This window comes from Chamaea fasciata, unplaced genomic scaffold, assembly GCF_029207755.1.
Source record: "Chamaea fasciata isolate MVZ Bird 193981 ecotype frontalis unplaced genomic scaffold, bChaFas1.0.hap1 SCAF_1, whole genome shotgun sequence".
In the NCBI taxonomy this organism is placed as follows: domain Eukaryota; kingdom Metazoa; phylum Chordata; class Aves; order Passeriformes; family Sylviidae; genus Chamaea; species Chamaea fasciata.
The window spans coordinates 22261817-22287139 of NW_027094086.1; the positions used below are offsets into that span (position 1 = coordinate 22261817).

The window sequence follows — 25323 nt, forward strand, 5'->3', positions numbered from 1 at the left end:
GGCGTGACTTGTGCTCGGCAGCGCAGAGGGAGGAGGGCAACGGGGCGAGGGGATCCCCGCTCCCAGCGCCGCAGCTCTGCCAGGGCCCGCGGATGAGCTCCGGGCAGAGGGCGGAATTGGCGCCTCGCTGTTTGCTTCCAGAGCTGTCGGGAAAGAATCATCTTCTGCAGGATAAAGTCCCTGTCTAGGCGGGTGAATTGCCCGTGTCCAAAGTCTACAAGCAGGAGGCTGCCTGCTGCAATCCCCGCGAGAGGGGTAACTTTTACAATATACGGCCTGATTGCAAATAAGTTACTAATAAGCCGCTTTGGCGTAAGAACGGCTCTATGCATTATTTCCTAAGATCTGTTTATTTGCAAATATTTCTTTGTTTTTCTTCTTTTGCAAAAAAAAATCGTTCGGAAAAAATAAAAAAAAAAGTACAGAAGTTAATATTTAGACACATACTATTAAGTAATAGAGCTATAAACTCTCAAATAAGGCACTTTCATTTTACTTAACAATAGATAACACAACAGCGACAGTGGAACAGACCAAACAAAAGCGATCACCAAAATTGTTGTGACAGTACAATTACCCGGCTAGGAAATTTATTCAATATGCTTTACCATTGCATTGACACAGCAGGGAAAAAAAAGCCCAAGTGCTCAGAGAATAATACAAGAAGGCGGGAGGTATTTGGAAAAAAAAAAGAGGATTTATTTTGAAATACATTTTTAAAGAGATACTTTGCCTCCATGATTTGTTATCAATGTGCATCTGACACGATACAAAACAAACAAACGAAGAAAAAACCACGTTCTGTACAGAGCTCTAAAATGAGCCGCGATTATCTACAAGATGAGCTTTACGCTTGGGTGTGGGTTGGAGAGGGGCCCGATCCTGCAGTCCGCACTCTCTAAACGAGTTTCGCAGACATGTGGTAGGAAAGCTTGGCCCCGAGTCTGCGTGCGTGTCTCCGTGTGTGTGTGTGTGCGCGTCTGTGAGTTCCTACAATACGCTCCTTGAGTAAAGTGGGCAAGTTGGAGCTGCCGGAGCGGGCGCGGGTCCCTGGCTGCTCTAGAAGTCCTGCCGCGGGGTGTGAGTTAGACTGTGCCGCCGTAGATCACAGTTTCGCCTGAACACTTTGCCGCACTGCTCACAGTTGTAGGGCTTGATGTCTGTATGGGTAAGAAGGTGAGTTTTCAGGTTACTTCTTTGATTAAAGGTTCTTCCACATGTGGGGCATTTGTGTGGAGATTCCTGTTCAGATTTGAAGCAAGCAAAGGATTAATCCTTCACAAACCACCTGGTTTAACGTATTACTGCACTTTTTCTCATCGCAACGCACAACTGGAGATATCGGGGGAGGACACGAACGAGAGGAGCCCCGTGCGACCGGGCGGCCGCCCACCTCTCCCTATCCTGCCCCAAAAGCCTTATTTTATAGTTCTCGAGTCGTGATGTTCCGCGCCCCTGGGGCACACGGAAAACAGCCTCCGCGCCGCCCTCCCGCTCCGAGACTCCCGCTGCCCGCCCGGCCGCCACGGCTGTCCCTCCGCACCGCCCCGCACCGCATCCCGCCGCCGGGCCGCCTCGCTGCCCCGCGCCTGCCGCCGCCGCCAGGGCAGGGCTGCAGCCCTCAACGAAAATCGCCTCGAAGCAGCGGCGTGGACAAACCCGAGCCCGGGGCTCACTCCCCGCCTCCAACCGCGTCCCCGCTGGCTTTAAGCCCGTCTCCCGAGGGCGCCGTTTTTTCCGCGGAGAAAACCACGGGCCGCTGTCTCCCCGCGGACCCACGGGGCCGTCCAGTGCCGGACGCCCCTCGCTTCCCTCCGCACCAGAGCCCTGTTCCCCCGTGGCCACCGCCCCTGCCCCGCGGCGGGCCAAGAAGAGCTGAGCCGGGCCGAAGCGGGCCGGGCCGGCGCCGGCGCCAGCGGCGCACGCGTTGAGAGGCCGGGGAAGGGCGGGCTCACCTGCATGTGTAGGGTTTTGTGGACCGCCAGGGTCCTGGACTGGCAGAAGCCCTTCCCGCACTCCTGGCACTTGAAGGGTTTCTCTTTGGAATGGATGTACCTGGAAGGCAACCCGGGGGGTGAGCAGCGCTGCCGGAGGCTCGTGGGCCACACGACCCCAGACCCCGCTTCTCCAAACTCGCTCTCCCCCAAGACACCCTCACCGTCCTCTTCCTTCCTTTCCCCATTATTATCTGTGTATGGTTAAACTTCTTGGCCGGTTCAAAACATTTGCAATAATTCGTGTCGAAGCGTGACTGCACTTTCTGCCAGACCGGGACAGCATCTGCGCTGCCGGCCGGACCCGAGCCCGCTCTCCTCCGAAGGCGGAGAGGATTCTCAGCTCTGCGGCCGCGGGCGCCTCTCAGCACCGGCCGCAGTGTGCGGAGATGGGTGGGGGATCAGCAGGGAAGCGCCCACCTGCGACCCGTCCTGTTCCCAGCACCCCCCAGGGTCGTGACTCAGCAGCACAAAAGCCCCGGGATCTTCACCTCCGGCTGTGAACCCCTCTGGCTCTCCCTCAGGCGGGTGCCCTTCCCACACAAAGCGTAGGTTTCGGCCGCCCTGGTCCCTCCGTGACCGCGGAATCTGAGCGGGGGGCTTTTCCTGTGCTGTTTCCGTGGCTCCTGGAGCCGCTGAGTCTCATCCCCCTCGAGCGGCTCACCCCACCCCGGCTGCCCACGGCCCGACCCCGGTCGTGGTGGTCCCTCACCGGTGGTCCCGCAGGTGGTCCTGCCTCCGGAAAGCCTTGTGGCAGATGTCGCAGGTGTAGGGCCGCTCGTCCGTGTGGGTTCGCTCATGGATGAGGAGGTTATAGGACTTGGTGAAGTGCCTGCCGCAGAACTTGCAGATGAACTCCTTTTTCGTCTTGGAGGGCAGGCGGCCGCGGGAAGGCTTCCTGTCCGGGGACAGCTTGCTGATGCCCGCCAGGGGCGAGGCCAGTCCGGGACTCATCTTGGCGAGCTCCCCCACCTTGGGGGGGTCCTCCTGCGTGGCGGCCACGGCCAGATTGGCAAAGTCAAAGCGGGGCCTGTCCTTGTGCAATGCTGGGAGGACGTGGGCGATGGCCCCTTGCTTGGGGTGGAAGAGGTGCGTGGCAAAGGGGAGCGCGGGGAAAGGGAAGCGGGAGTCCACCAAGCCCTGCGCGGCCGCCATCTCCGTGATGGTAGAGCGGGTAATTTCATGCACATTGGGGTAGCCCAATGTCCAGTGGTTCATGTGCATGGTTTGCACGGCGCTGAGTCCGTACAGACCTTGCAACTGGTCCACAGCTGCGGGGAAGGTGTTCACAGCCTGGAGGAAGGAGTAGTTAGTGAGTTGCAGGGACGGGTGCAGCGGGATGGGGGCTGGCAGAGCCTTGCTTCCCATCTTCCCGAGGTGGGCGCGAGCCGGCGGAGCAGCTGGTGCCTCTGACGGGCTCCCGAGACGGGGAGAAAATCCTAGAAAGAAAGAGGGAGAAAGAAGGGGAGAGAGACTTTTACTGAGAGCAGCGTGGTACTCCTTAGCCGAGGCGAGCGCAGCAGCGGAGCCAGGGAGGGCCAGGCACGGCTCCTGTGCGCTGCTTTGCCGCGGCCCCAGCACCCCGCCGCAGCCCAGGCTCCCGTCCTCCGCCGGGACCGGCGACCGACACTGACCCACGGCGCGATTGCTTCGACCGGAGAAGCTAAAGCGTAGGAAATAAATAAATAAATAAAAATAGCCTTCCCAAAACACCCACCCCAAATTAAAATAAAAGAGGTGAAAACTCAGCACCAAGCCAACCGAAGGCGACGCAAATCCAAATTAAACGAATCGTGTAAAAATACAGGCGGAACGGAGACGCGGCCGGAGACGAAGCCTCTCCGCTTCCCGTCGCCCTGCCACCTTCCCCCGCAGCGCCCACCGCGGGGACCCCGGAGCCGCCTCCCTCCTGCCCCCCGAGCCGACCTGGCCCCCGGCGTCGCTTCCACCCTCCGCCCGGCCTCCTGCGGGCGCGGAGGCCCCGACCCCGACCCCTCCTGGCTGGGGCCTTCCCGGGATAGAGCAGGGTGTTCGCGGAGAGCCGAGTCAGGCCCGGGGGGCGGAGCGGGGGGGGGAAATAAACCCCGCGTTCGTCCTAGCTCCGTTGCTTATTTTTCTTCCTTCAACAACAACTCATTTATCAAGATAACCGAAGGAGAGAAAAGGAGCCCCTGCCTCGCACGCACACCTCCTACCCAGCCCCCCGCGCAGCAGCCATCCCACCGGCGGCGAGAAGAGCGGCCGGCCCGGAGGCCTCCCCGGCCCGCCGAGGGCCGCCCGGCACGGCGCTACCCCGCACTCGGCTCCCTCCGTGCCGCGGGGCCGAGAAGGGCGAGCGCAGCCCCGGCGGGACGGAGCAGTGCGGCCGAACCCCCCGCACCCCCTCGGGCGTCCCCCGGCCGGGAGCTCCGCCGGAGCGGCGGGGCCGTGAGCTAATGAGCGGTGTGTGACTGTCAGAGGGTTTCACTCAGCCCATTCAACCGAAACCGCCGGGCCCGCTGCTCCCGTCGCAAGGGGGTCCCCTCGGCGGACCGGGGGCGACGCTCACCTCCCGCAGGGCAGGGAGACATCGGCGCGGGGGGCAAGCCCCTGCCGTTTCCTTTTTTTTTTTTGCTTTCGTTGAGGGTTCATTTCCAGCAGCCAAGAGGCTGCCACGACCCAGGAAAGCGGCCAAAGCAAACGCCGGGGTCTCTCCGGGCCTGTAAACAAGAGGTAGGGCCGAGGGTGACCCAGCACCTCAAGGGATTTGTGTGGAGGGTCTGTTAACGCGCAGTTTCCAAAATAAACAAGAGAACCTCCCCCTGCAAAAATCCTAAACCAGCCCCTCCAAACAACAAAAATTAAGGAAACTCTCCGAGCGCAGAGCCCGCGCTCCGTGAGCGGTGTCTCTGCCTCCCGGGCCGCTGCCGCCCGGGTCCTGCCGTTCCGTTGGCACCGCGCACACTCCGGCTGAAAAGATACTTTTCGATTTTTTTTTTTCCCTAAAATACCTTTCCTTCACGTTTGTGGGACCGCACAATTGGCCGACTGGGGAAAAAAAAATGTGGCAAGGAGGTCGGGTGTGAAGTGCAGTGTTGCCTACTCTTGTTTTCGTTTGCCTCGAGTCGTGGCTCTCCGGAGCTTCCTCCGCTGCTGCCCAGTTTTTCTCGTTTGTGATTGTATCGACACAGGGGACAGTTATCGATACTATTATGTATGGCGACCTTCTCGTTTTATTCGGGGGGGGGGGGGGGGGGGGAGAAGTGGTTATATATAGAGACTTATTTTTAAAGATGTCGTAGTGTGAGTTCCTATTTACTTTCCGCGAGGAACCGAAAGAGAGGCAATTAAATCACTTTTCGCTGGCTGCTCCGGCGGCTCCTGCCTCAGTCCCGGTTGTTTGAGGCTGGGTTTCGGAGCCACCGGCTGGGAGCTATACCGAGGTAGAGGCAGTGCTTCTGTAGGGCAGAGCTCCCTCTGTTACAGCCGCGTTTGTTGGCTGTGTGTGTGTGTGGGGTCATTGCACCTCGTTCCTTTTGGTGTCCAAGAACCAACTCTGAGAAAACTATTCTGAACACGAAATCTTCACTTTAAGGTAGAAACTTTCAAAACTACCCTTCTGTCTGAAAGGCGGTACTATCTGCTACTATTTGTATTTAGAAGTAACTTTAGTCAAACATATCAAAAAAGACCAGAAAGGGCCTTCATACGCGATTTTAAGGCCATTTATGTTAAGGTGTGTTGGGACCGGGGGGGGGGGGGGGGGGGGGGGGGTGAAAGTCAACCAAAAACGGATGTTACTTAAACCTTGGCACTTCCTTTTCCCCTTCCATTCAGAGAGCTTAATTAAATTAATCCCGGTGCCAGGACAACCCTCTCTACCTGCTAGCCGCCGACCTGCTGGTCCGGCCCAATCTCCCCGTTCTCCGGCGACGGGGCCGGGACCGTGTCCCGAAGGCGCTGCCGTCCTACCCAGGGAGCGGGTGGGCACCGCGTCGCCTCCGCTCCCCGCCGGCTTCACCCGAAGCCGCGGCCGCCGCTGCCCGCGCAGCCAGGTGTTTTCCCCCGATCGAGATTTCTCCAGTGCCTCTCGCGGCTTAGCTCGCAATCCATGCACGCACCGGCTTCTCCCTGCTAGGAGTTTCGCGTGAAGGACATCGGGAGCGCATCCCGGCAGGCTGCCGCCGCCCGGCCTCTCACCAACGCGCCCGCGGTGTGGAGGGGGGGGACACCCTCACCCCAAGCCGCAGCGGGGCTGCGAACTGAAAGTAAACCCGGCGGTCCTGCGCTCCCGGCTGAGCGCAGGCTCCGCTCCCGAGGCGGCCGCCCCGCTCCCGCCGACGGCAGCGGGCAGGGCGGGCCAGCGGAGCCACTCACCTACCGCAGCCTGCTGCTCCTCCCGGGGCAAAGCTGAGGCGGCGGCCGCGGCACCTTCACGGAGACATTAGATCCACAGCGGGGGCGCTCAGCGGGGCCAGGGCCCGGCGGCGACCGGCATGTTGCGGAGGGCTGGGGCTGGGCGGCGGCTGGGAGCTCTGGCCGCGGCGGTCCCGGGGCCCCGGCATAGACCGCCGCCTCCCGCCCGCAGCCTCCCGCCTTCGACCCCGGCGAGGCTCGGCGCGAGTCTGAGCCGCCCCCTGCCCGGTCCATCACATTTCAGCGGTGACTGGCGTGGAGCGCTGTCCCCGCCCGCCCGCCGCCGCCGCCGGCCCACCCCGCGGCGCGCACAGCCCCGCGCTCGGGGCCGCGCCGCTCCGCCCCGACGGGACGGGACGGGACCGCCCCCGGCCGCGGCCCCGGCCCGCCCCGCCGCGCCGGCCCCACTGTTTACTTGTGTTTGGGTAGCAACTGGGCTTTAAAGTGGCAGGACGCCCCCCGCTCCCCCCGCGTCACCTAAGGTGACTTTTCCCTCCGAGAACAGCTCGACGCCCCCCGTCCCACTGCCGGCCGCGGGATTTGCGCGCTCCTTGCGTCTCGCCGCTCATCTCGGCTGCCCGTAGTGTCCCAGCTGGGGTGACATAGGCGGCCCGACTGGCTTAAATATCCAAAATAACACACCCAAACTTAGAGCGTGGGTCTTTGTGGTTGCCCATGTAGCCGAGAGTGAGTACAGATAGTGCTCACGTCCAAATGGGCTCGTGGCCGTCACGTCGGGTCGCCCTACGGACTGTCAGCGATTCGGCGCTGCCCTTTCACAGCGACTGGGTCGCTCAAGGGCAGATTCGGGAAGAGAAGCTCTGCGGAGGCATCCCCATGCGCAGTGACTAAGCACGCAGTCCCTACCTGGAACAGACACATAGTTTCGAAAGCAGTTTCGATTTATTACCAGAAAATTTACTGCTAAATGGGGCCTCCCTAACCGTCTTCAAATGTCTCGATTAGGGAGCTCTATTCACGTTCGTCGATAGCTGCAATGCGGCTGGTTGCATATGTCGGCTTTGGGTTACACATTTTGTCTGTAATATTATCTTGTTACGTGCGTTATTTCAATCACATGTATGGGGAATTTATCGTATAATCTGGACTGGAAATTGGAACTAGAATTGGAAAAGGACAGAGAGATGTCGGGGGAAATGGCACTTAAAGGATAGCTTTTGAAAAATTTTCAAAGGTAAGGTCTATGCTGGTAATTCAAGCCCGAGGTAGAGAAGAGGACATAAATTACGGCTGTATGGGGAAATTTTTTTTTTCTCCTTTTAGTGTACAGTAAGAAAAAAATTTTCAGAGTGGAACAGAGGTCTGCAGAGGAAGTTTTGGCCGTGTCCCCTCCACAGGGCAGCGCAGCGGAGGATGGCGCACGTTGCAGCCTGCGGCTGCCGCCGGCCGTGGGGGCTATTTTTCGTTCCTTTTCACAAATCCCTGTTTCGAAAATGCTCTGTTTTAAATCCCAGACACTCTGAATAAATAGCATTTCTTCTCCCGGGCAGTGAGGATACGGAAGTTCACAATTCCGGGAGAAGGAGAGATTTCCTCGGTCCGGGTATGAGGTGGGTGCGGGCCGCCTCGGGGAGCCTGCACAGGGCAAGGGCTCGTCGGCCGCGGCTGGGCTGGGGGATTCCCGCAGGACGCGGGGGCAGGACCCGCATCCCCTCGTTTTGCTTTCTCGAAAGAGGCCGGTTGCTTCAAGAACGAAGTGAAAAGGGGACTTAAGTCTCGCAATTTCTTCCCTGCACTGCTGGCTTCTGGATACCAAGAACAACACGCCCGGACTCAAGGATCAAAGGGAAATTGTTTCGGGAGAACCACCATTTCTTGACCGTTACAGCAAGTAGAAATAAGCCGCACTCGTGAGGAAGAAAAAAAAAAAAAAAATTAACAACCAGCCCAAAACCAAAACAAGGATCTAAAAGAATCCCCAAACAACAACGACCTCCTCAAATCATAAGCCAACCAGGCAACGAAAAAGCCTCAAAGCAGAGGGAACTCGGGAGCGGGACACTGCGGTACGACACTGTCCGGGATGTTCGGTCCCGGGCCGCCCGTGGTACTTTTCGGCTACGCCGCGCTCTCCCACCACCGGCAGCACGGCGGTCGCCACGCACGTCTGCGCTGGCCGGGAGCAGCCGGTGACCCCGGCGCGACACCGCCCGGCCCGGCCGGCAGGTGCGCGGCGAGAGCCGGCCGCGAGGCCCACCGGTAATGCCGCGTCAGCTCCGCACCAGCCGGAGCCCGGGGTCGCTCGGACGCCGGAGGGCTCCACGGCAGCGGCACCCGTCGAGCAGGGGTGACACAGCCGGGGCACGGGCCGCCAGGTCCCGCAGGAGCCCAGCACTCCCATGTCACCTTTCCGCGACCACCTGGGGCGAGCCCCTCCCGCACCCAGGGCACTTCCCCCTTTCGGCGGGGCGGGCGCCCCGTTGTGCGGGGTCGGGCGCGGGCACGGCCGGACGGTGCGGAGAGCGCGCCCGGGGCCGCGCTGTGCCCGGCGGCGGCGGCCCGCGATGCTGCAGCGCCGCCTGGAGGTCGGCGCGACGCCCTGCGCGCTCCGCCCGCCCCGGTCCCGGCCCCGCCGCGGGTGTCCCGGCGAACGCAGCACGTTGGGATGAGGGTCCCGGCGGATCCAGAGCGGGCCTCTTCCCGCACCGCCCGAGAGACGGCGGCCGCCGGGCCCCGAGGAGCGCGGAGGCAGCACAGCTGTCCGCGGGCGTTCGAGCGCTCACCTCGCACCTCCTCCCATTCGCGCGTCCCGCCGGTGCAGACATCGCCGCGATCATCTCAGTCTCCCCCCTCTCTCTCTTCCCACACCATCCCCCCCCGCACAAAAAAAAAAAAAGAAAAAAAGAAAAAAAAGAGAAAAACATCCCGAGCGCTGGATTCCGTCCAGAGGAGCAAGGAGATAGGCAGTGTTTGTTCTTGCTGCAAGGAAGAGATTAAAGCAGTTCCTCCGCGGCCGTGAAGCTTGGGGCAAACCTTGACCATTCGCCCCATTCTGAGCACAGAAATGCGCTCGGGAGACGGCAGTGAGGCCCCGCAGCGGCGCTTGTCGGGCCCTCCCGCGGGGCACCGTGCGCGGCTGCGGTGCGTGATGCGTGCACGGAGCGCTATCGGCAGTGGGGGGGCCGCGGTCGCTGGGAACTCATCCCCGAGAAAATGAACGGGGCAGAGTCTTCAGAGGGGGTCGGGGGGCGCCCGCAGCCGGCGCCGGAAGGAGAGGAGTTAGCTGGTACTCGGGCCGGCTCTGGTTCATGACAGGGGCTACGCCAAGGGAAGGGGACAGGAGCACAGTTCCCGGTGCAGGGCACCGCTGCACCCTGCTTTGGGAAGCGACCCGAGGGCTCCCGACGGCCGCTGGCTCAGGGAGCGCCGCCGGGGCGCTCAGCGCAGAGCGGTCCCTGGGCAGCGAGGGCAACCGCGAACCGAGCCCAGCCCTGGGCTAACGCCGGCCGACAGACAGGCCGATGCGGCGAACGACTCGGCTACACACCGAGGACTTAATTATTTTTTTTTTTTTTAAGGAAAACAGTAACCGCCCGTCTATCTGGCATCTGATTCCGCTGGTGTTTCTTAGTGACTAAATCATCACCGGCTTCGCTCCGATTTATTGGGTGGGATATTCTGTTTTGTTTTTAATGAAGTAGTCAGGAAATGCCAAGATTTGACAAACAGGCGTAGGCGGCCGGGGACGCGGCGCTTGGCAGGCTCCGGGGGACACCGCCGCTGCAACTCCCGCTCAGCGTCCCCTTTTTCCCTTCTCGGACTCAGATCCCCGTAGAATATCGCCGCGATTAATTTCCATGGAAGAAGAAAGTAATTAAGCTCGCAACGACCTCAGCGGGCTGGATACCGCCCGCATCTCCGCCGGACGCGCAAGCCCCGCCACCCCCTCGCCCTCGGCCCTTGCCCGCGGTCCCGGCCGCGGGGCTGTCCCTGGGCAGCAGGGAGCGGGCCCAGCCGCCTCACCGGGCTGCCCGTCCCGATGCCTCCCCGACGTGCATCACCACCGCAGCCAGCCCGACGGGTGCCTCCTCCTCATCTTCCCCTCTCTAGAGAACACAGAGACCCGGGAACACAGAGCTCCGGCCACTGCCGAGCCCCGGCTCCCCGCTCCCGAAGCTCCTGGCTCCACGTCGGACACCGCGGGGTTCACGGGAGCACCGGGAGAAGCGTCAAGCCCGCCGTTGGCCGACTCCGTCCTTGCCGTGGGCAGGGCGGTGAGGGCCGCTCATCCCGCGGAACTTGCGCGTTGTGCCGCAGCTCTTGCCTCGGTTACAACAGCGCCGTGTGGATGGGGCGACGGATGGTGCGGGGCGGCTGCGGCGCCGCGGGGAGCGAGGAGAGGACGCGGCCAGCTGCGGTGCTGCCGCCTTGCCCCGACGGCGGGCCCCAAGCCCTCGATAGAAGGACTTTTCTAGCCTAAAATGTTCCTTCCCCCGCTATCAGCATTGTGAGGTTTTTGTGGTGTCTGAAGTGAGCAGATGTCAAGACATAAATAAATACAACATGCCGTACCTTGCTATAGTTTGGTTTAAGCAACCTTTTGGCTAAAGTTTTTCCTGCCGTCAGCACAGAAACACTGAGCAGGGCCGTGCTGTGGAGTCACAGACAGCCATTGCACACGAGTGGGCCCCTTTCCCATTGCTCCTTACCTCACCGCCGACCCCCCCAAGCAGAGCCTCGGGACTGTAGAGGGTCCCCAGGCTGACAGGCTCTGTTTACTCTCTGGTGGTGGCATTTTACCTCTCTTGGCAGACGTGTCAAAGGACACCTGCAAGGTGAAGGTCAGCAGGGCTTCAGGGCTGCCTGCGTGCTGCACAGCCATGGGTTTGAAGGCTACACTCCTGAGTTAAAGGGGGGGTTTCAGGCTCTCATGAAGCTCTGAAACTGCCTTAGGCTGAAAGGATAAGGAAGTTTGCAATCTCTGAGCCAAATGCTAGGGGGAAAATCTAAAAGAAATATTGTATAAAAGCGATTAACTGGTTTAAGAAATGCAGTTGTACATTTGGTCTCATGCCTCATAACTCACCTAGGACATGAGAACTCCAAGGCAGCAGGGAACAGACCTATACATCCTCTCCTGTGGCATATATTAAGTAACTCCATTTCCTTTTAAGAACTTGCAATATCCCTGTGAATAACTTGGTTTCACAAATAAAATTAATATTATAGGGTGTAAGTCAACAAACAATAGAAAAGCTCAGAGAGTTTTTTCCAGTTGTAAACATGCAGAATCCATCTGGTCATTAGATACATCTGTGGGTTAAGCACTGATTTGTTTATGCAAGCCTGATGCTCATGATACTCTTAAACTGGGACTATTCTGTTGAATGCATGCATAGTATAATCCTCTTTTACCTACCCTCCATATGCGGGTTTCCTGTTTTCAGCATGCATTCTCAATGTGTAAACTGTGGTGAAGGATATGTTATAAACCAGGGTACTACAGAGCATTTCAGATATTTTCAAAGCATTACAAGCATGGTGCAAGCATATGCAAATCATCACTTACAGATGTGCACAATGTCTGTAGTAATCTCTGTGTGTCTTTTTCAGTTGTTTGTGGCATCTAATTCAAAGAAAAGGACAATAATGGATATTACAAAAACTAACAGTTATTCCCAGGCAGATTTGCTTCTACAATTTCCAGACAAACCTTACTGATGAATTCCTGCGCTTCTTAATAAAATCAGGGCTTTTGGAGGTTAAGTTATTGAAGATTGCTGAAAGACAAGGAAATCAAGGGAAAGCTTACCAGAGTAAGGCATTAGAAAGCACTTGAAGATACTGCCTAGGCTGAACATAACTCTGTATCTCTACCCTGTATGATCCAAAAAGTATTTAAGTGCATGCTCAAGATCATTCCTACCCAGGACAGTATCTAAGCAGGTGCTTCAATGTCCTTATATGCCAGTCATCTGCTGAATGTGTGGTTTACTGCTGGTTTTAAACATTTACTTAATCAGGGATATTATTTTCAGACTGCCTCATAAAAATAAACAAATTAACGAAAGTTAAAAAAAAACCCCAATAGCAGTTACTGTTCTAGGCAAGAATTTTCATCATGCCTGCTTTCATGTCCTTTTCCATGAGTTAAGTTGTTGGCACTGATATCTGTATGACTACCTTGTTTTTGCCTTAAGTGCTGGTGTTCTCAGCTTTTGCAGCCACCTCATAGCACCACTGTGTGCATCATCCTGTTGGGTAAAAGGACAGTGGCACCAACACAGAGTCTGTGGATGCAGTGCTTATTGATACACCCTAGAGATTTTGCAGTGGAGAGCAGTTCAAATTTAGCTTATGGCATGGGGAAAAGAGTCCTTTTTCTTCATAAACTCTCCATAGCCACTGTGGAGAAAGCTCAGGGCAAGATCACTCTGGAGTACAGTCAAAGCAACAGCTGGGAAAAGGAACAGATCAGTTTAAGAATAGAACTGAAATGGGCATGGACCAGTCAGAAGACTTGCTGGTAAAGAATACTCTTCTACCTCATTTTCCTTCCCTTCCTGTCAAGCTGAGCCAGTGTGTCATGGCAGACAGTCTCTGGTGTCTGAGTACCATAAGTCAGCAATAAATTGAAACCATGTGGAACCAGGACAAATCAGAGTGAAGAGCCAGTGGTGGATTTCCACCTTCTTTGCTCATGGACTTTTGTTTTCTGCTCCCATGATAGTACAGGTCCCTGCTCAGAGGACTGGCATTTTGCTTGCTCTCCTTAGTTCCCTTTCACAGACCCCACAGGAGTATTTGAGGGACTTGGATAGGATGGCGAAGGGTAGGATGAAACTTGCAAATGGCCTTTTCCCCCCTTTAGAGTAGATGGCATGCTCTGTCTCATAAACAGTATCAATGATTATTGCAGGATTTATGTTTGCATTAACTCTTTCATTTATTTGGCTTGCTCACCCATGCTAGGCTGGTGCAAATTGTAAGTTGTTGTATTATTCTTTCAAACTCCCCTTTGGGAATTGTCTCCAAGAAAAACATAAATCCCATTCATTTCAGCACCAAAACTCATTTTAGCACCAGAGGAGTGCTGAGAGCCAAGGACATGACATTGAAGTAGAAACAGAGCTGACTCAAGGCCTCTTATTTTCAGCTCCAGAGAAGAGGGGAAAGAGATATTGTCAGCCACATGACAAACTTTCCAATGCAATATATATTCTTCTTTTCCACTCAGTTGCCCTGATGACTACTGGTTTCTCAAATGCAACCAGGAGCTTTTGAATCTCACCGTTGCCATGAGGCTTCGTGTTTCTGAACTGCTGGGTGAGCCCTGCCTCTGAAAGTACATCACTCAGCTCTTCTGGGAGGCTGTGAGTGTGTGAAAGGGATAGGATGATACCCCGGGGCAAGGAATGCTTTGGAATGACAGCCTTCCTGGCTGTGATGGGAGCAAGGATCAATGGCATCTGCAAGGCTAGGGGCTTTCACGGAGCCTAGAGAGAATGTGTATGGAGAAATGTGAGGAAATCTCCATCATTAGTAGAAAAGGTCAGGACAGAGAAATGAAAGCTGAATATAGAAACTGAAAAAATATTTTTCAAATCCAGGAATGGTCCCAGAAGAAGACTCTTGAAGCCACCTGAATGGGTTTTTAAACAAAATATATCTTGTGCTTGAATACTTAAAATCTTAAATCTGAAAATAGAGAAGTCTCAATGAATTTTACCAGAGGGCTTTGACCAATATAGTGTGTTAAAAATTTCTGCTGGGGAGAACCATAAAGTAAGTATAACAGTGTGTTTATTTCAGAGGGACCTGGCATGGAAGTCATCAGTGGCCACAGCATCATTGCTGACACTCCTGAGTCTAAAGACGGGACCACCAATATAGGTCCTTAGCTAAGGTTAAGCAGGGTTAACCCTGACCTTTCTCCAGTCTCCAAACAGGCATCTCTTAAGCAAATAAAACCACAGTTATTAAAGAACTCTTAAACAACTTTAATAACAAAATAGAGTGAAGTGGAGTCAAAACTGCAGATCTGTTTTATTTGAAGCATAATATTTATATATGACAGATACTGAAAGGCAGCAAAAATAGTTTTAAGGACCATCTCTCTACCTAGATAGGGGAGGCATACTTAGAAAGCTTTCTGTTTTTTTAATGACAGTGAGACATGAAGTCAAGTTTTCCACAAAAAAGTATTTTAATTCCTAGAGCTTGGAAATTCCTTAATTCCTAGATCTTGGAAATTCCAAATGGCTTAATAAAGAACAATATTAGAAATACTTGATGTTCTGTTAGAATTACAGGTGGAGCCTGAAATCCTTAAAGGCTGTTCAAAGCATCACTTAAGTCTGATCTAGTTCAGCATTAGTCTCACATTATCTTTCTCACTCTCAATGGTTTCAAGATCTATAAAACCAGACTTGAGCTGGTGTTTACTTTTAGAGCTAATGGTTCCTCAAATCTTAAAGAACTTCTAAGGAGTAGATAAAAGCAGCCGCAAAAGCGATCTAGAAATAAACATCCAGGAGAAAGCATAACTGCAATCAAAGTTCCAGCTGTTCTCATCTCAATTTTTATCAGTATTCTTTTTAATCAGGCACATTTTGAAGTCAACGGCTTATTTCCAACAGCTTTTGTCCATATATATATATACACACACACACACACATATATATATATATGTATCTAAGCTCCTTGAAATATTACAGAAGTTCTGTTTCACATCAAAATACTGTACATTGTCACTGAAACTATTAATTTTCTTTTCCTCATCCCCCATGATCTCTCTGGGCCCCTCTTTTGCATCTGGCATGTGTACTGATACTCAAGATGACAAATACTGATAACTGTGAAGCTGCAGTGCTGCATACCTCCATAAGGCAAAGCTTAGGCAAAGTTAGTCATAGATTTATGTCCCATATTCTGTTCAACAGCATAAGGCGTTTCTTTTCTAATTCCATACCTTTATTCCTTGCCACCTCCAACCTAGTGTGTGTCAAATTTCTATCTTATTGTTGCAGCTGTGGTTTCTTAAAGTGAAAGCATGCTTCTTGAATGCAGTGACACATTCTTCAGCTTATTCACAGATTTAAATTCTCAGTTGCTCAAAAATGCCTGAAGTCATCAAAATATGATGGTGTGAGATTTTTTTCCGTATTATATGGTTGATACAGAGGTTTTAAAAAACAAATGACAGATTTGGGATGACTATTTTAATTTGCTCCAAATCTGTAGAAAGTATAGTAACTTAGGCAGAGATAATGAGTCTAGGGTTCTCTTTTATCAAAGAGGTTACTTAAAAAATGCACAAGAAAAAGCCCTCCCACACCTAAAAAGCCTTGTGCAGGTGTAGAGATGAAAAGAAAAAAACTGTGCCCTGTCTAGGTACAGTATTACTTAGGGTAACTTCGTAACACCACAGTAGGAGTCAGCCCACAAAGCAGAACGGTTTCAGGAGAATCTGTACTATTTCAAAACAGAGCTGCAAAAGTTTAGTGTCTTTTTCACGACCTTCACTATTTTAGGAGAATACTCAGCTTTCCAGTGCTCTCCCATGAAAAAAGGACCAGAGGCAAGATACTGTAAATATTCCTCCAGAAGCTTGCAAGCAAGTCCTCTGCCTTACCTTCCCAATGCTTTTGACAGCCCTCTCTGGAGCACTACTCTTCCTGCAGGTGAGCTGGTGAAAAGGACCATACCTTTGCTTCAAGTTGCTTCAGTTCAAAGTCTAGTGCAGTAACTCAAACCCACTTTTATCATCTTTAAAAGCTAAGAGGTTAGTGTTTTCCACCAGAGCAGCTGACACGCGTCCAATTCCAGGAAGAGGCCAAGAAAATAGCTAAAAGCAGTAACAACTTAAAAACCGCTGCAAAAAATCTGCCAGAGGATATCTGTCAAAGTCCAAAGAGTTCCAGTTATGTATGATTTCATTTGATCCCAGAGGCTAAATAATGTACAGGAAAGATTTAATAATGTTATGCAGATTATGTGTGGAAATGTTAAGAGGAACCGAATACAATGCCAGTCTCATAGCACTATTATTACTGCACAGTCAGAAAACATAGCTTGAGCAACAGACTATGATAATAAAATTAAAAATTGGAATTGCTAGAATATTTACTCAGGTGAGGCTCTTTGATTAAAAAAAGATGACTTAATATTTTCTCTCTGCCAGGAAATTACCAGTGGAGAGAGCTCCATTCCTGTTTCCACCACATCAAGTTCCATTGCCATATGAAAGCCTGATAGTGAAAATATGGTAACCAAGGATCACTGCTCGTAATGTTTCCAAATGGCAGTGCAAAGGAGACTTCAGCTACTAAATGTAGAACAAAAATGAATGGCCCTCAGCTATCTCTGCTTGTAAGTTTGAATTACAGCATCTGGCTGAACAAGAATTGCTGAAGTACAGGTATGAGCCTTTTGCCAAGCCACTTCCAGAAGCAGTAATTTCTGGCAGAGAGAGGGAGGAGGCAGCTGTAAGGGTGATTTGCATGGCCACCACAGGATCTGCCAAAAGATATCTGTCAAATCTTCTGCTAGTGTAATGCTCTGATGCCATTTAACACACTTTAAATACTGGCAGAGGAGGGATTATTTAACAGGGTTCTTATCCAGCAGAGCTATGGGCTTCACCATTAAAAATAAAACCCAAACCAAACAAAAACCCCCACCTGAAAGCAGAAGTAAATGTATCCTATCTGGCAATATCTAAAAACTTTTATCTAGACTCTTATACAGGAAGCTAGTACAACGTTTCCTAGATTTCTTTAAGCTGGCACTTGGGGTAGTATTGCTTCAGCCAGTGTTTTTGTCTTCCTTGGGATAGTGGTTATGCTTTTACCAGCTGAAAATTTATGCTTAATAGTTTTTCTTACAGTGGAAGGATCTAAGACTTTTCCTTCCAATGCTAAGACTATTTTCAGGGAGTTTCAGTAGGTTTCTTTGGTTTCTCATTTCCTCTTGCTATTCCTGCTCTCATCTGTTTTGCAAATGGCCACCATAATGTTAAACTTATCTAATGGCCAGGCCTCCAGCTGGAAGAATGCCAGCAACATTCTGAAAATCAGTCATCTGAAAGCATTCAGAGGACATGGCCATCACCTTCTCCCTGAACCTCAAACATAAAACTTCCCTGACAAGCACACAGTCCAATGCCATGAAAAGCAAGAGGTTATTCTTAAATTCAGATTTCACTTTAAGCAACTTCCCTCAGTGACACTCAGACACTTTGTTGAATTAATCTCACTCCATGAATAATAATTTTTTTTCCAGTGTCTGGGATACTGCTTGTGCATATACACAATAAAGAGTGAGTGTCTCCCTAATGGTTTCACTGCAAATGCAGGTTTCACTACATTGTTGTTTCTCCTTATTTTGTTAATTGGAATACTTTTTTCCCTCACTGGCAGGGTATGGTACATGTGCTCCTGGCTTTTGAATTCAGGGATGGTCATGGCAATTTCTTCCATCAGTGTGACTTTGGGCTTTTGTCACAAGTCCTGTTGAGAAAAGTAGAAGGGACAGAACAAATTTCTTTCCTTGGTAAAGGGAAGTTGGCAAAAATGCAAGACTTGTTGCAGGTCTTTATGTGCAGACATAGAGATCAAAATTCTCATGAATTTTGCTATTGACCTTGTTGAATTCTGAATGTTATTCAAAAGGAGGAGTACTGGGTCTTCAATTCAGAAATTTGAGAAAAAGTCAAAAAAACAGCCCAAGGTCTGCATATGACGCTCTGAAGACACAAAATATGGCAATAAATATTGAAAAAGGAGCTAAGAACCTTAACTTTTCAAAAATGTAGGTAGAATTTTGTAACTTTATTAAGATGTGAGAAAGAAAAGCTGAAAGCAAATCCTATACATCCTATAGGAGAACCAACACTGTAGGATTGGGATGTATGTGGAAAAATTATCCCCCGTTTGGACTCCTGTTGCTTCAAAGAGAAGGAATTCTGAACTTGTAGGAGATAGAAAAAAACAGGCCAAAGGAGGAAAGTGCAGCATGAAGACATCTGCACAAGAAGAGACTGCCCTCTGCAGTGACCTTATTTTGGAAAGAGAGCTGACAAGAGGAAGAGAAGATCTGCTGTCTGCTGCAGTATCTGTCTGAAGGGCTGGTTCAGTCAGCACGGACAGAGAGACATCCTGAGAGCCTGCTGGGAAGTCTTTCCCAGCTTCCAGGGATGCCAGTGCCTCAGGGCTGTGGGATGTGCTACTGCCCATGGCATGAAGGCTGCTGGACATCAGTCAAACAGGTGCCATTCTGATAAACCAGAGGACACAGAAAGCAGAGAGGTGGGAATGCATGACAGAGCTAGAGGAGGGGTCATAGTGCATAAGGAAAATGTCTTCCTGGAAAAGGAAAAAAGTCATATACTTAATACTGTTTTCTTAGAGAACATAGTATATCTTAGCTTATTTACTTTGACTGAATGGGAATATATTTAGGAGGGGGATACATTTAAGTGAATTTAGTAAAAAGTTAAACTTAAAACAACAGTTACACAGGTTTAAACAGGCACAGCTCTAGGAGTGTCAGCTGGTGACTTACATGGGCTGCAGGTCTGCCTGGTACAATAATTTGTTGGTTAAACAAACCTTCTTGAGGCTGAGGATTCTGAGTAACAGCAATGAGGCTTCCTCCAGCTCCTAACGAGCAGCATAAGTTCCTGTCCCAGGACTGAGCCAAACAAACAAAAACAGAATTTCTGGAATCCATTGCATTTCTGAAGGGCATTATTTAAAAATTAGACCGCAAAAGATTGTTATCACAGGCATACCACTTTAGAATAGCTTTCCTAGAAGCAAAGCAACTTTGGGGAAAACCTCTCAAACAATCCCTCTTACTGTAGGACACCTGTTCTCCTTAAAGCACTTTTTTTTTTAGTGGAAGTCACCCCAGCTGAATTAAATTTGTTTCCCTTGGGCCTGCATTTTCTTTAGCCAACACAACAGCTGCACCATGTGGAGATGAGCCACAAGAAGTGTAACAACACATGTTTGTGATTGCAGTATCAGCTTTGTCAGATTTCAGTGCAGAGGTCTTTAACTGCCTTCTATTAGAGAGCCAGCTTTGCAATATATACAACATTTTGCAAAGCAGTAGCAGTAATATAGATGTAGTTCTGTGTATTTCTTATTCATGCTGGTACAGTAAAACCAGAAGGGAACTGACTATTACTTATATCTATAAATATTGTATTAAGTACAACCTTTTTCTTTTGCATGTAAAAGCAGGATGTAAAAGTAGGAACAGAACAGAAGGACGGGTTAACTACAATAAAATCCCCTGAGGCTCCTGTACTAGCTGTTACCAAGTCCTGTAACCATTCAAAATGTGCACTAACTCTGTTATTTTAAAGCTGTAGTAAATTTAATCTCTCCAAGAAATTGCTGAATTCCTGAAAAATAATGCATAATCTTGTTTCAATGCACATTTCCCCCTTCATTTCAACAACAGGTGCCAAAACCTGGTCTTGTGCAGCCTAATGCAATATACTTTAGAACACAGTTTTGAAGACTGCTTTTGAGGCATTTAATTTAGAGCTTTTGAGTATCCCACACCCATCAAAAGGAGGCACTTGTTTTTGAAAGACCATTTTGAAAGGTCAAGAAAAATGCCAATAACATTTGAGTCAAGTGTTTGCAATGTGTTGTTCCTGTTACTTTATGTAAAATTAGTGCTGTATGTATTTGTGGGTATCCTAATACAGTTGTGTGGGTTTAATCTTCCTACACCTTTTTTCACTTAGAATTGCTATACCATTGCAATGCAAATTATACATAGATATAGGAATGCATAATATATTAGCAGGTAATGCATATTATACAATATTGCATAAGTGTCCCTGTAACTAGGAACAGCAGATTTTCCCACTGTCTAAAATTTCAGATGCTTAGTATTTATTCCACAAAAAGGGGACCACTTCTACACTGTTATTTTCTCTGACTGCATAATTTCTGATCTAATGAACCATTAAGACGTTATTTCAGATAAATGGTAGTGTCTGATATGATCTGTTCCCCATCCTGAGTTTTCCTCCATCCTCCTGGGAGATGAAAAGGGCCAAGTATGGAAACACTAGTCAAGCAAAAATCCGCCTCTGAATTCACACTCCCATGAGAAATTAGACAGGACTCTCCTTTAAGGACTGATCCTCAAAGTAGTATATTTGAAAGAAAGAAACTGCTGATGTCAACAGATTTTAGATCTGGTCCTAGAGACATTCTGTCTAGTTTGAACTGCACAGAGCAGTGATTTGCTATCTATTAACCTTACTGAAGGAGAGACACAGCACATATTAAAACATGTAGTTTGACTTTTTTATTCTGTTTCATCTTTTCCTTGTTTCATCTAGTATTCAAATTAGCACATCCATTTTAAAATTAACTTTAAGGAATTTATATTGCATATTGTTAATCTGGTAAGAGCAGCTTAATACCACCAGTATAACAAATTAGATCATGGAACTACAGAAGAGCTCAAGGATGAAGCAATAAAAGTTGTGTACTGGCCTGTTCAAGGTTACACAAAAACATTAAGCTCTCTCTTGTTTAGAAGACATTGAAACGTGATATATGAACACAAGAAAGTAAAAGAAGTAATGCCTTTAAATCTTAAAACAATTAGCAGTTTTATTCTGTAGGGATCTATGGGAGGAGATGGACTCCACCCTGAGGAAGATAAAAGACCTTAGTTTTCTCAACTGGAAGGAGTGATTCATATTAGGTGGAAGTGGTATGCATGTGATATTCCTTATGTGGTGAATTAACTGTTTCTATTAAGAAAGCTCCTAGCATATGGAATTGCTCTATTTTCCTCAGCTCCAAAAGAAAATTATGCCACCAAAACTCTTTTTTTTGCTAACTCCAAAATTGCTAATTTGGGTAAAAATGGGCTATGTTGATGGCTGTTGGTAAATTCTCTCATAGTATTAAAGAAATCTACTAATCATCCACCAAGAAAATTATTTTAAAGGAAGAAATAATGGCAAAAGCTTAGTTCTCAAATTCAATGGGGTTCATTACCTCTCTAATTAACTTGTTCTATGTTTTGCTGTGGTTTTGTAGCATTACCCATGTACACTTCAGTCACTTTGAAGTCTTGTTTTCAGCAGAAAGTTCCCCTGCTCAGTAGTGACAGCAGTTTAAGGACTCATCCTGGGTAGTGGTGAGGATGACATAAAACTCTCCCCCATTGAACCAAACCAAACCTGTTTAGAGGAGACTCAGATGAGTGCATCGTACAAAGCCAGCTCTGTGAAAATTCATTATTTGCTGCTTTGCTGTTTCTTTAGCACACAGGCTGCTGTGGGGAAGGCTTCCCACTGCTCTTAAGTGCAAAATGGGAATATAAGTGCAAATCTTAACATTTTTCTTGTTTAGATTTTAGTCCCACTTTACATGGGACCTTATCTTGTAATCAGACACATTACTTCACAGTCAGTCATGAAATGGCCGTTATGTCCCTATTTTTTTTTCCTGAAGTTTTAAGACTGGAATCGTATTTAGGTTTTGGATTTTTTTAAGTGTGACTGTACATGTTATACAAGTAGCTTATTTGGACTTGAATTATGATATTCTGGCATCTTGGTTGGGGAAGTTGGAAAAAAGTAAGAAACTGAAATATGATTTCTGGATTGTAAAGCATTTAGATGAGTGATTCTTCCTTATAAAAACACTTGCTTTTTAATATTTATGAAGCATGCTGGAGATGCACTTCAGAAATAAATAGGAAGGGTTTTACTAAAACCCCCAAAACTCTGTAACTTAATGAACTGTAAGCACTTCATGGTATTGCTTTTGTAGTGCTCAGTATTCACAATGTGCTTTCAGGTTGCATTGAATTCTCCTTATTTTTTATTCTGTCATTTGGTGTCACACATATTTATACTTCTCTTCCAGCAGTTATATGAAAGGGCAAGGGGAAGGAAACTTCCCTCCTTTGAATCTGAAAGACGGGGTCTTGTTAGCCTCTTGAAAGCTTTATCCCTAAAAACTGTAAAAAAAAAAAAAAATCTGTATCTCCCCTAAATATTTCTGCCATGTATTATTAAAATTCTCAGCTCAGGAGCTAAAGGAAATCCAGCCACCATGGTGATAGAAGCCTTGGGCATAAGGCTGTGTGTACTCATGCAGCTGAAGTTGGTTTCACGAAGTATTTGCTTCATCAAGTAATGATGATTCAATCTTTCTTTTGTTACTGATACTAGTTTCCACCCCTACTGCAGGCATCAAGGCTTGCTCGTTAAATATTATTTATTTATTCTCCAGGGTGTGAGCACACTTCTTTGCACACTGGAGAGCAGATGGTTGCTCTCAGAAAGAGGAGGAATATTTTTGTGCAGAAGAGAATCCAGAGTAACCTTCAGTATTACCACAACAACAGTAATTGCTTCACAAACCAAAATGGGATTTTTTTTTCACATTATTGCCAATCTGTAGATCCCACGAGCACAATCAATGCAGCTGTAGTACAGACCAGAATATCTTCTGTGGTCAACTGTAAATAGCAACTCTGTATCCATGGTTTATTTTTTACCATCCTGTGCTATAATAGGAAAAATAGCAAATGGTAAGTCTATATATAGCCTGTTACCAAGACTATGAGCTAAATGGTTAGTCAACAGTAAAATCCTATCCTAATCAACAAATGGCTTTAGGTCCAATAATAATATTTTGGATATCAAAATAATGTATACTAGGTAGTGAGAGGAATTGAAGCAGTGCAGCTAATATTTTATGGGTTTTTTTATGGCTCTTTTTAATGTTAAGTAGGAATTTTGTGAATCATGCTGGTTTTAACAGACTGGATATGGATAGCAGAATTTATATTGCTGCACTTATATTGCCTGACATTTTATTTTCTACCTTTTTCTTTTGCTGGACCAGCAAAAAATAATTTTAATTTTAGTGACATTAATTAACTATGAAATTGTGAATAGTTCAGGAAAGGAGACCCTCTCTCTGCCTTGATCTTTATTCCTAAACTTACTTAAAAACTCACTATAGGAAAGTATAAATTTTATTCCAGACTTGAAAATATGCTGTTGCTTTATATTTTATTTATAACTGTTTTATGACGGACAAGGTTAGGAAAGTATATAACAAATTCTTAGATAAGTCTTCAAGGTTACTTCACATTAGACATGATAGGTAGGAAGAAAATACAGAGAGAAGTCAGTTTTCCTTATCTTTTGTATAAACAAGCTGATATTTAATTCAAGGCCTTTTCCTTAACTTTTGGCATACCAGATTACTATCAGGCAGTCACAGGGAGAGACATGCAAACATGTTGTTGTTGACTATTTATCTACTGAATTTATGAATTGGATTCCAAGGAAAGCAGGCTCCTGCATTCATTCCATCTTTGTGCTTGCCTGCCATCCCCTCCCTTTCTCCCCTTCACAATCATTTGTGACTTATCTTACTAGTCTTAAACATGTTTCAGGAAAATTTGGAGGTCTGTAATTACAGTAAGTACATATTTTTACAGAACTCGAGGGTAGAGGACAGAATGCCTGCTTGTGAGGCTGTCTACCCCAGAGCAAGGGAAAAGTAAGGGAAACTCTGTCCTTCCCTAGGTTTGGGACCATGCTGTGGACTGGCCTGCAGCCTTCTCCTGTGAGCCAAACACCTTCTGTGAGCTAAGCTGCAGGTGTAATGGAGACACAGCATCCTTGGAACCCCGTGGGGAAATGCCAGAGTGGGCCAAGACATGGTGGGACATCAGACATCACAGATGTGGAGGGTTTTAAGGAGGATAGAGCTGGGAGTGTGCTTGGGGGTCTATATGCATTTAGTCAGTTTTGGTGTGCCAAGAAGGTGAATGGAACTTCTGTAGGATAATAATTCCACATCAAGGAAGAGAGCACTGTGTGAAAGAAGTGGGGGGTACCATGGTGTAAGGGCAGAAAGCACATGGGAAAAAGAGCTGGCCTGTGAGAAGCACCACAGACACAATGAAGGACTAGGGGTATTTTCTTAGGGGAGTGTTCATGGCAAGTATCTCTTGGAAAACATGCACTATTTATTAATTCTGCTGTTTCACAGTAGCATCATGTATTCATTACAATGAACTTTGCTTAAATGAGCCTGATTGAATACCTTCTGAAGTAAATGCTGCTTTTATTTGCTATCAAAGGAACGAGATAAGGTCCCTGCTATAACATTGGTAATTTATTTGCATGATGTTTATGAATGACTTTGAAGTATATATTTGTAATTTAAATCTTGACATCAGTAAGATGTGTTAGAAATGCAGACATGAGCTTCTCAAGTAATTTTTATTCTTAGTTTTATAACAAACTATATACAACTGAGACAGGATGGATCTCTTAGGACTTTTTTTGTTCATATTTTTCGAGGCTTGAGGACTTCCTTTGTGTGTGTTTATACAGCACCTAATAGTTGTCCCTGCCATCATTATTCTTGATTTCATTGCAGTATAAGTAATTGTAATATAAATTATTTTATCTGTTTACAAAACTATATTATAATATAAAATAATTATAGTACTCAAAAAACTAAGTATGGTCTTCATCCACTCTTTGGCCTAAAGAATTGTATTTGATGTTGATGCCAGTTCTGCAGAGAAGGGCGTCCTAATTCAGGCAGATAAATTTGTAAAGTGAATGAAATATTTCAGAAGGAATGGAGTAATTCAGTTAGTTTTCTCTTACACTTTTAGGATTGGGCTACATTAAGCCTTTTCTTACTCAGCTGCCTTCTTAGTAGTGTTAGTCCTGCTGTTGGGAGAAATCATGGGAATACTCATGTAGTGTCTGCAACTTCCTCATCTCCATCATGTCTAGACACCAGCAATCTCATAGTATATTCATGCCTCCAGAACATCTAGACTTCTCTTAACTGGAAATTCTGAATGGGGTAGGAGAACAGAGGGAATCTGTTTTCCCTTTCAAAGTTCCTTCTTCGCCATTGGCTAGGTACAGTATTGTAAT

The 25323-nt window shown here is 48.5% G+C and overlaps 1 protein-coding gene and 1 long non-coding RNA gene across 4 annotated transcripts; both read right to left on the minus strand.

Annotated features, from left to right (window-relative positions):
* Positions 1-677: 677 nt before the first annotated feature.
* OSR2 (odd-skipped related transciption factor 2) lies at positions 678-6591 on the minus strand. 3 transcript variants are annotated; one of them, XM_066178033.1, is made up of 4 exons: positions 6355-6591; positions 2707-3433; positions 1956-2055; positions 678-1242 (listed from the first exon to the last, which is right to left on the minus strand). In XM_066178033.1, the coding sequence occupies exons 2-4, from the start codon at positions 3360-3362 to the stop codon at positions 1060-1062; spliced, it is 939 nt and encodes a 312-aa protein (XP_066034130.1). In that variant the 5' UTR covers positions 3363-3433; positions 6355-6591; the 3' UTR covers positions 678-1059. The 3 variants fall into 3 exon arrangements, with proteins under 3 accessions (XP_066034130.1, XP_066034138.1, XP_066034124.1); XM_066178041.1 differs by having other exon boundaries at positions 678-1160; positions 6351-6591; XM_066178027.1 differs by having other exon boundaries at positions 6351-6591.
* Positions 6592-18410: 11819 nt separating this feature from the next.
* Positions 18411-19219, minus strand: LOC136301526 (uncharacterized). Its single transcript, XR_010723891.1, has 3 exons — positions 19144-19219; positions 18915-19043; positions 18411-18715 (listed from the first exon to the last, which is right to left on the minus strand). It is a non-coding gene; the product is annotated as an uncharacterized lncRNA (long non-coding RNA).
* Between the last annotated feature and the right edge of the window lie 6104 nt (positions 19220-25323).

Bases quoted from the DNA above. Each gene is read 5' to 3' on its own strand.
- OSR2 (XM_066178033.1), bottom strand. From the start codon at position 3,362: ATGGGAAGCAAGGCTCTGCCAGCCCCCATCCCGCTGCACCCGTCCCTG. The intron at 2,056-2,706 runs GTGAGGGACCAC...GTTGCCTTCCAG, and splicing joins GACCACCTGCGGGACCACCG to GTACATCCATTCCAAAGAGA. The intron at 1,243-1,955 runs GTGAGCCCGCCC...AAATCTGAACAG, and splicing joins ACAAAACCCTACACATGCAG to GAATCTCCACACAAATGCCC.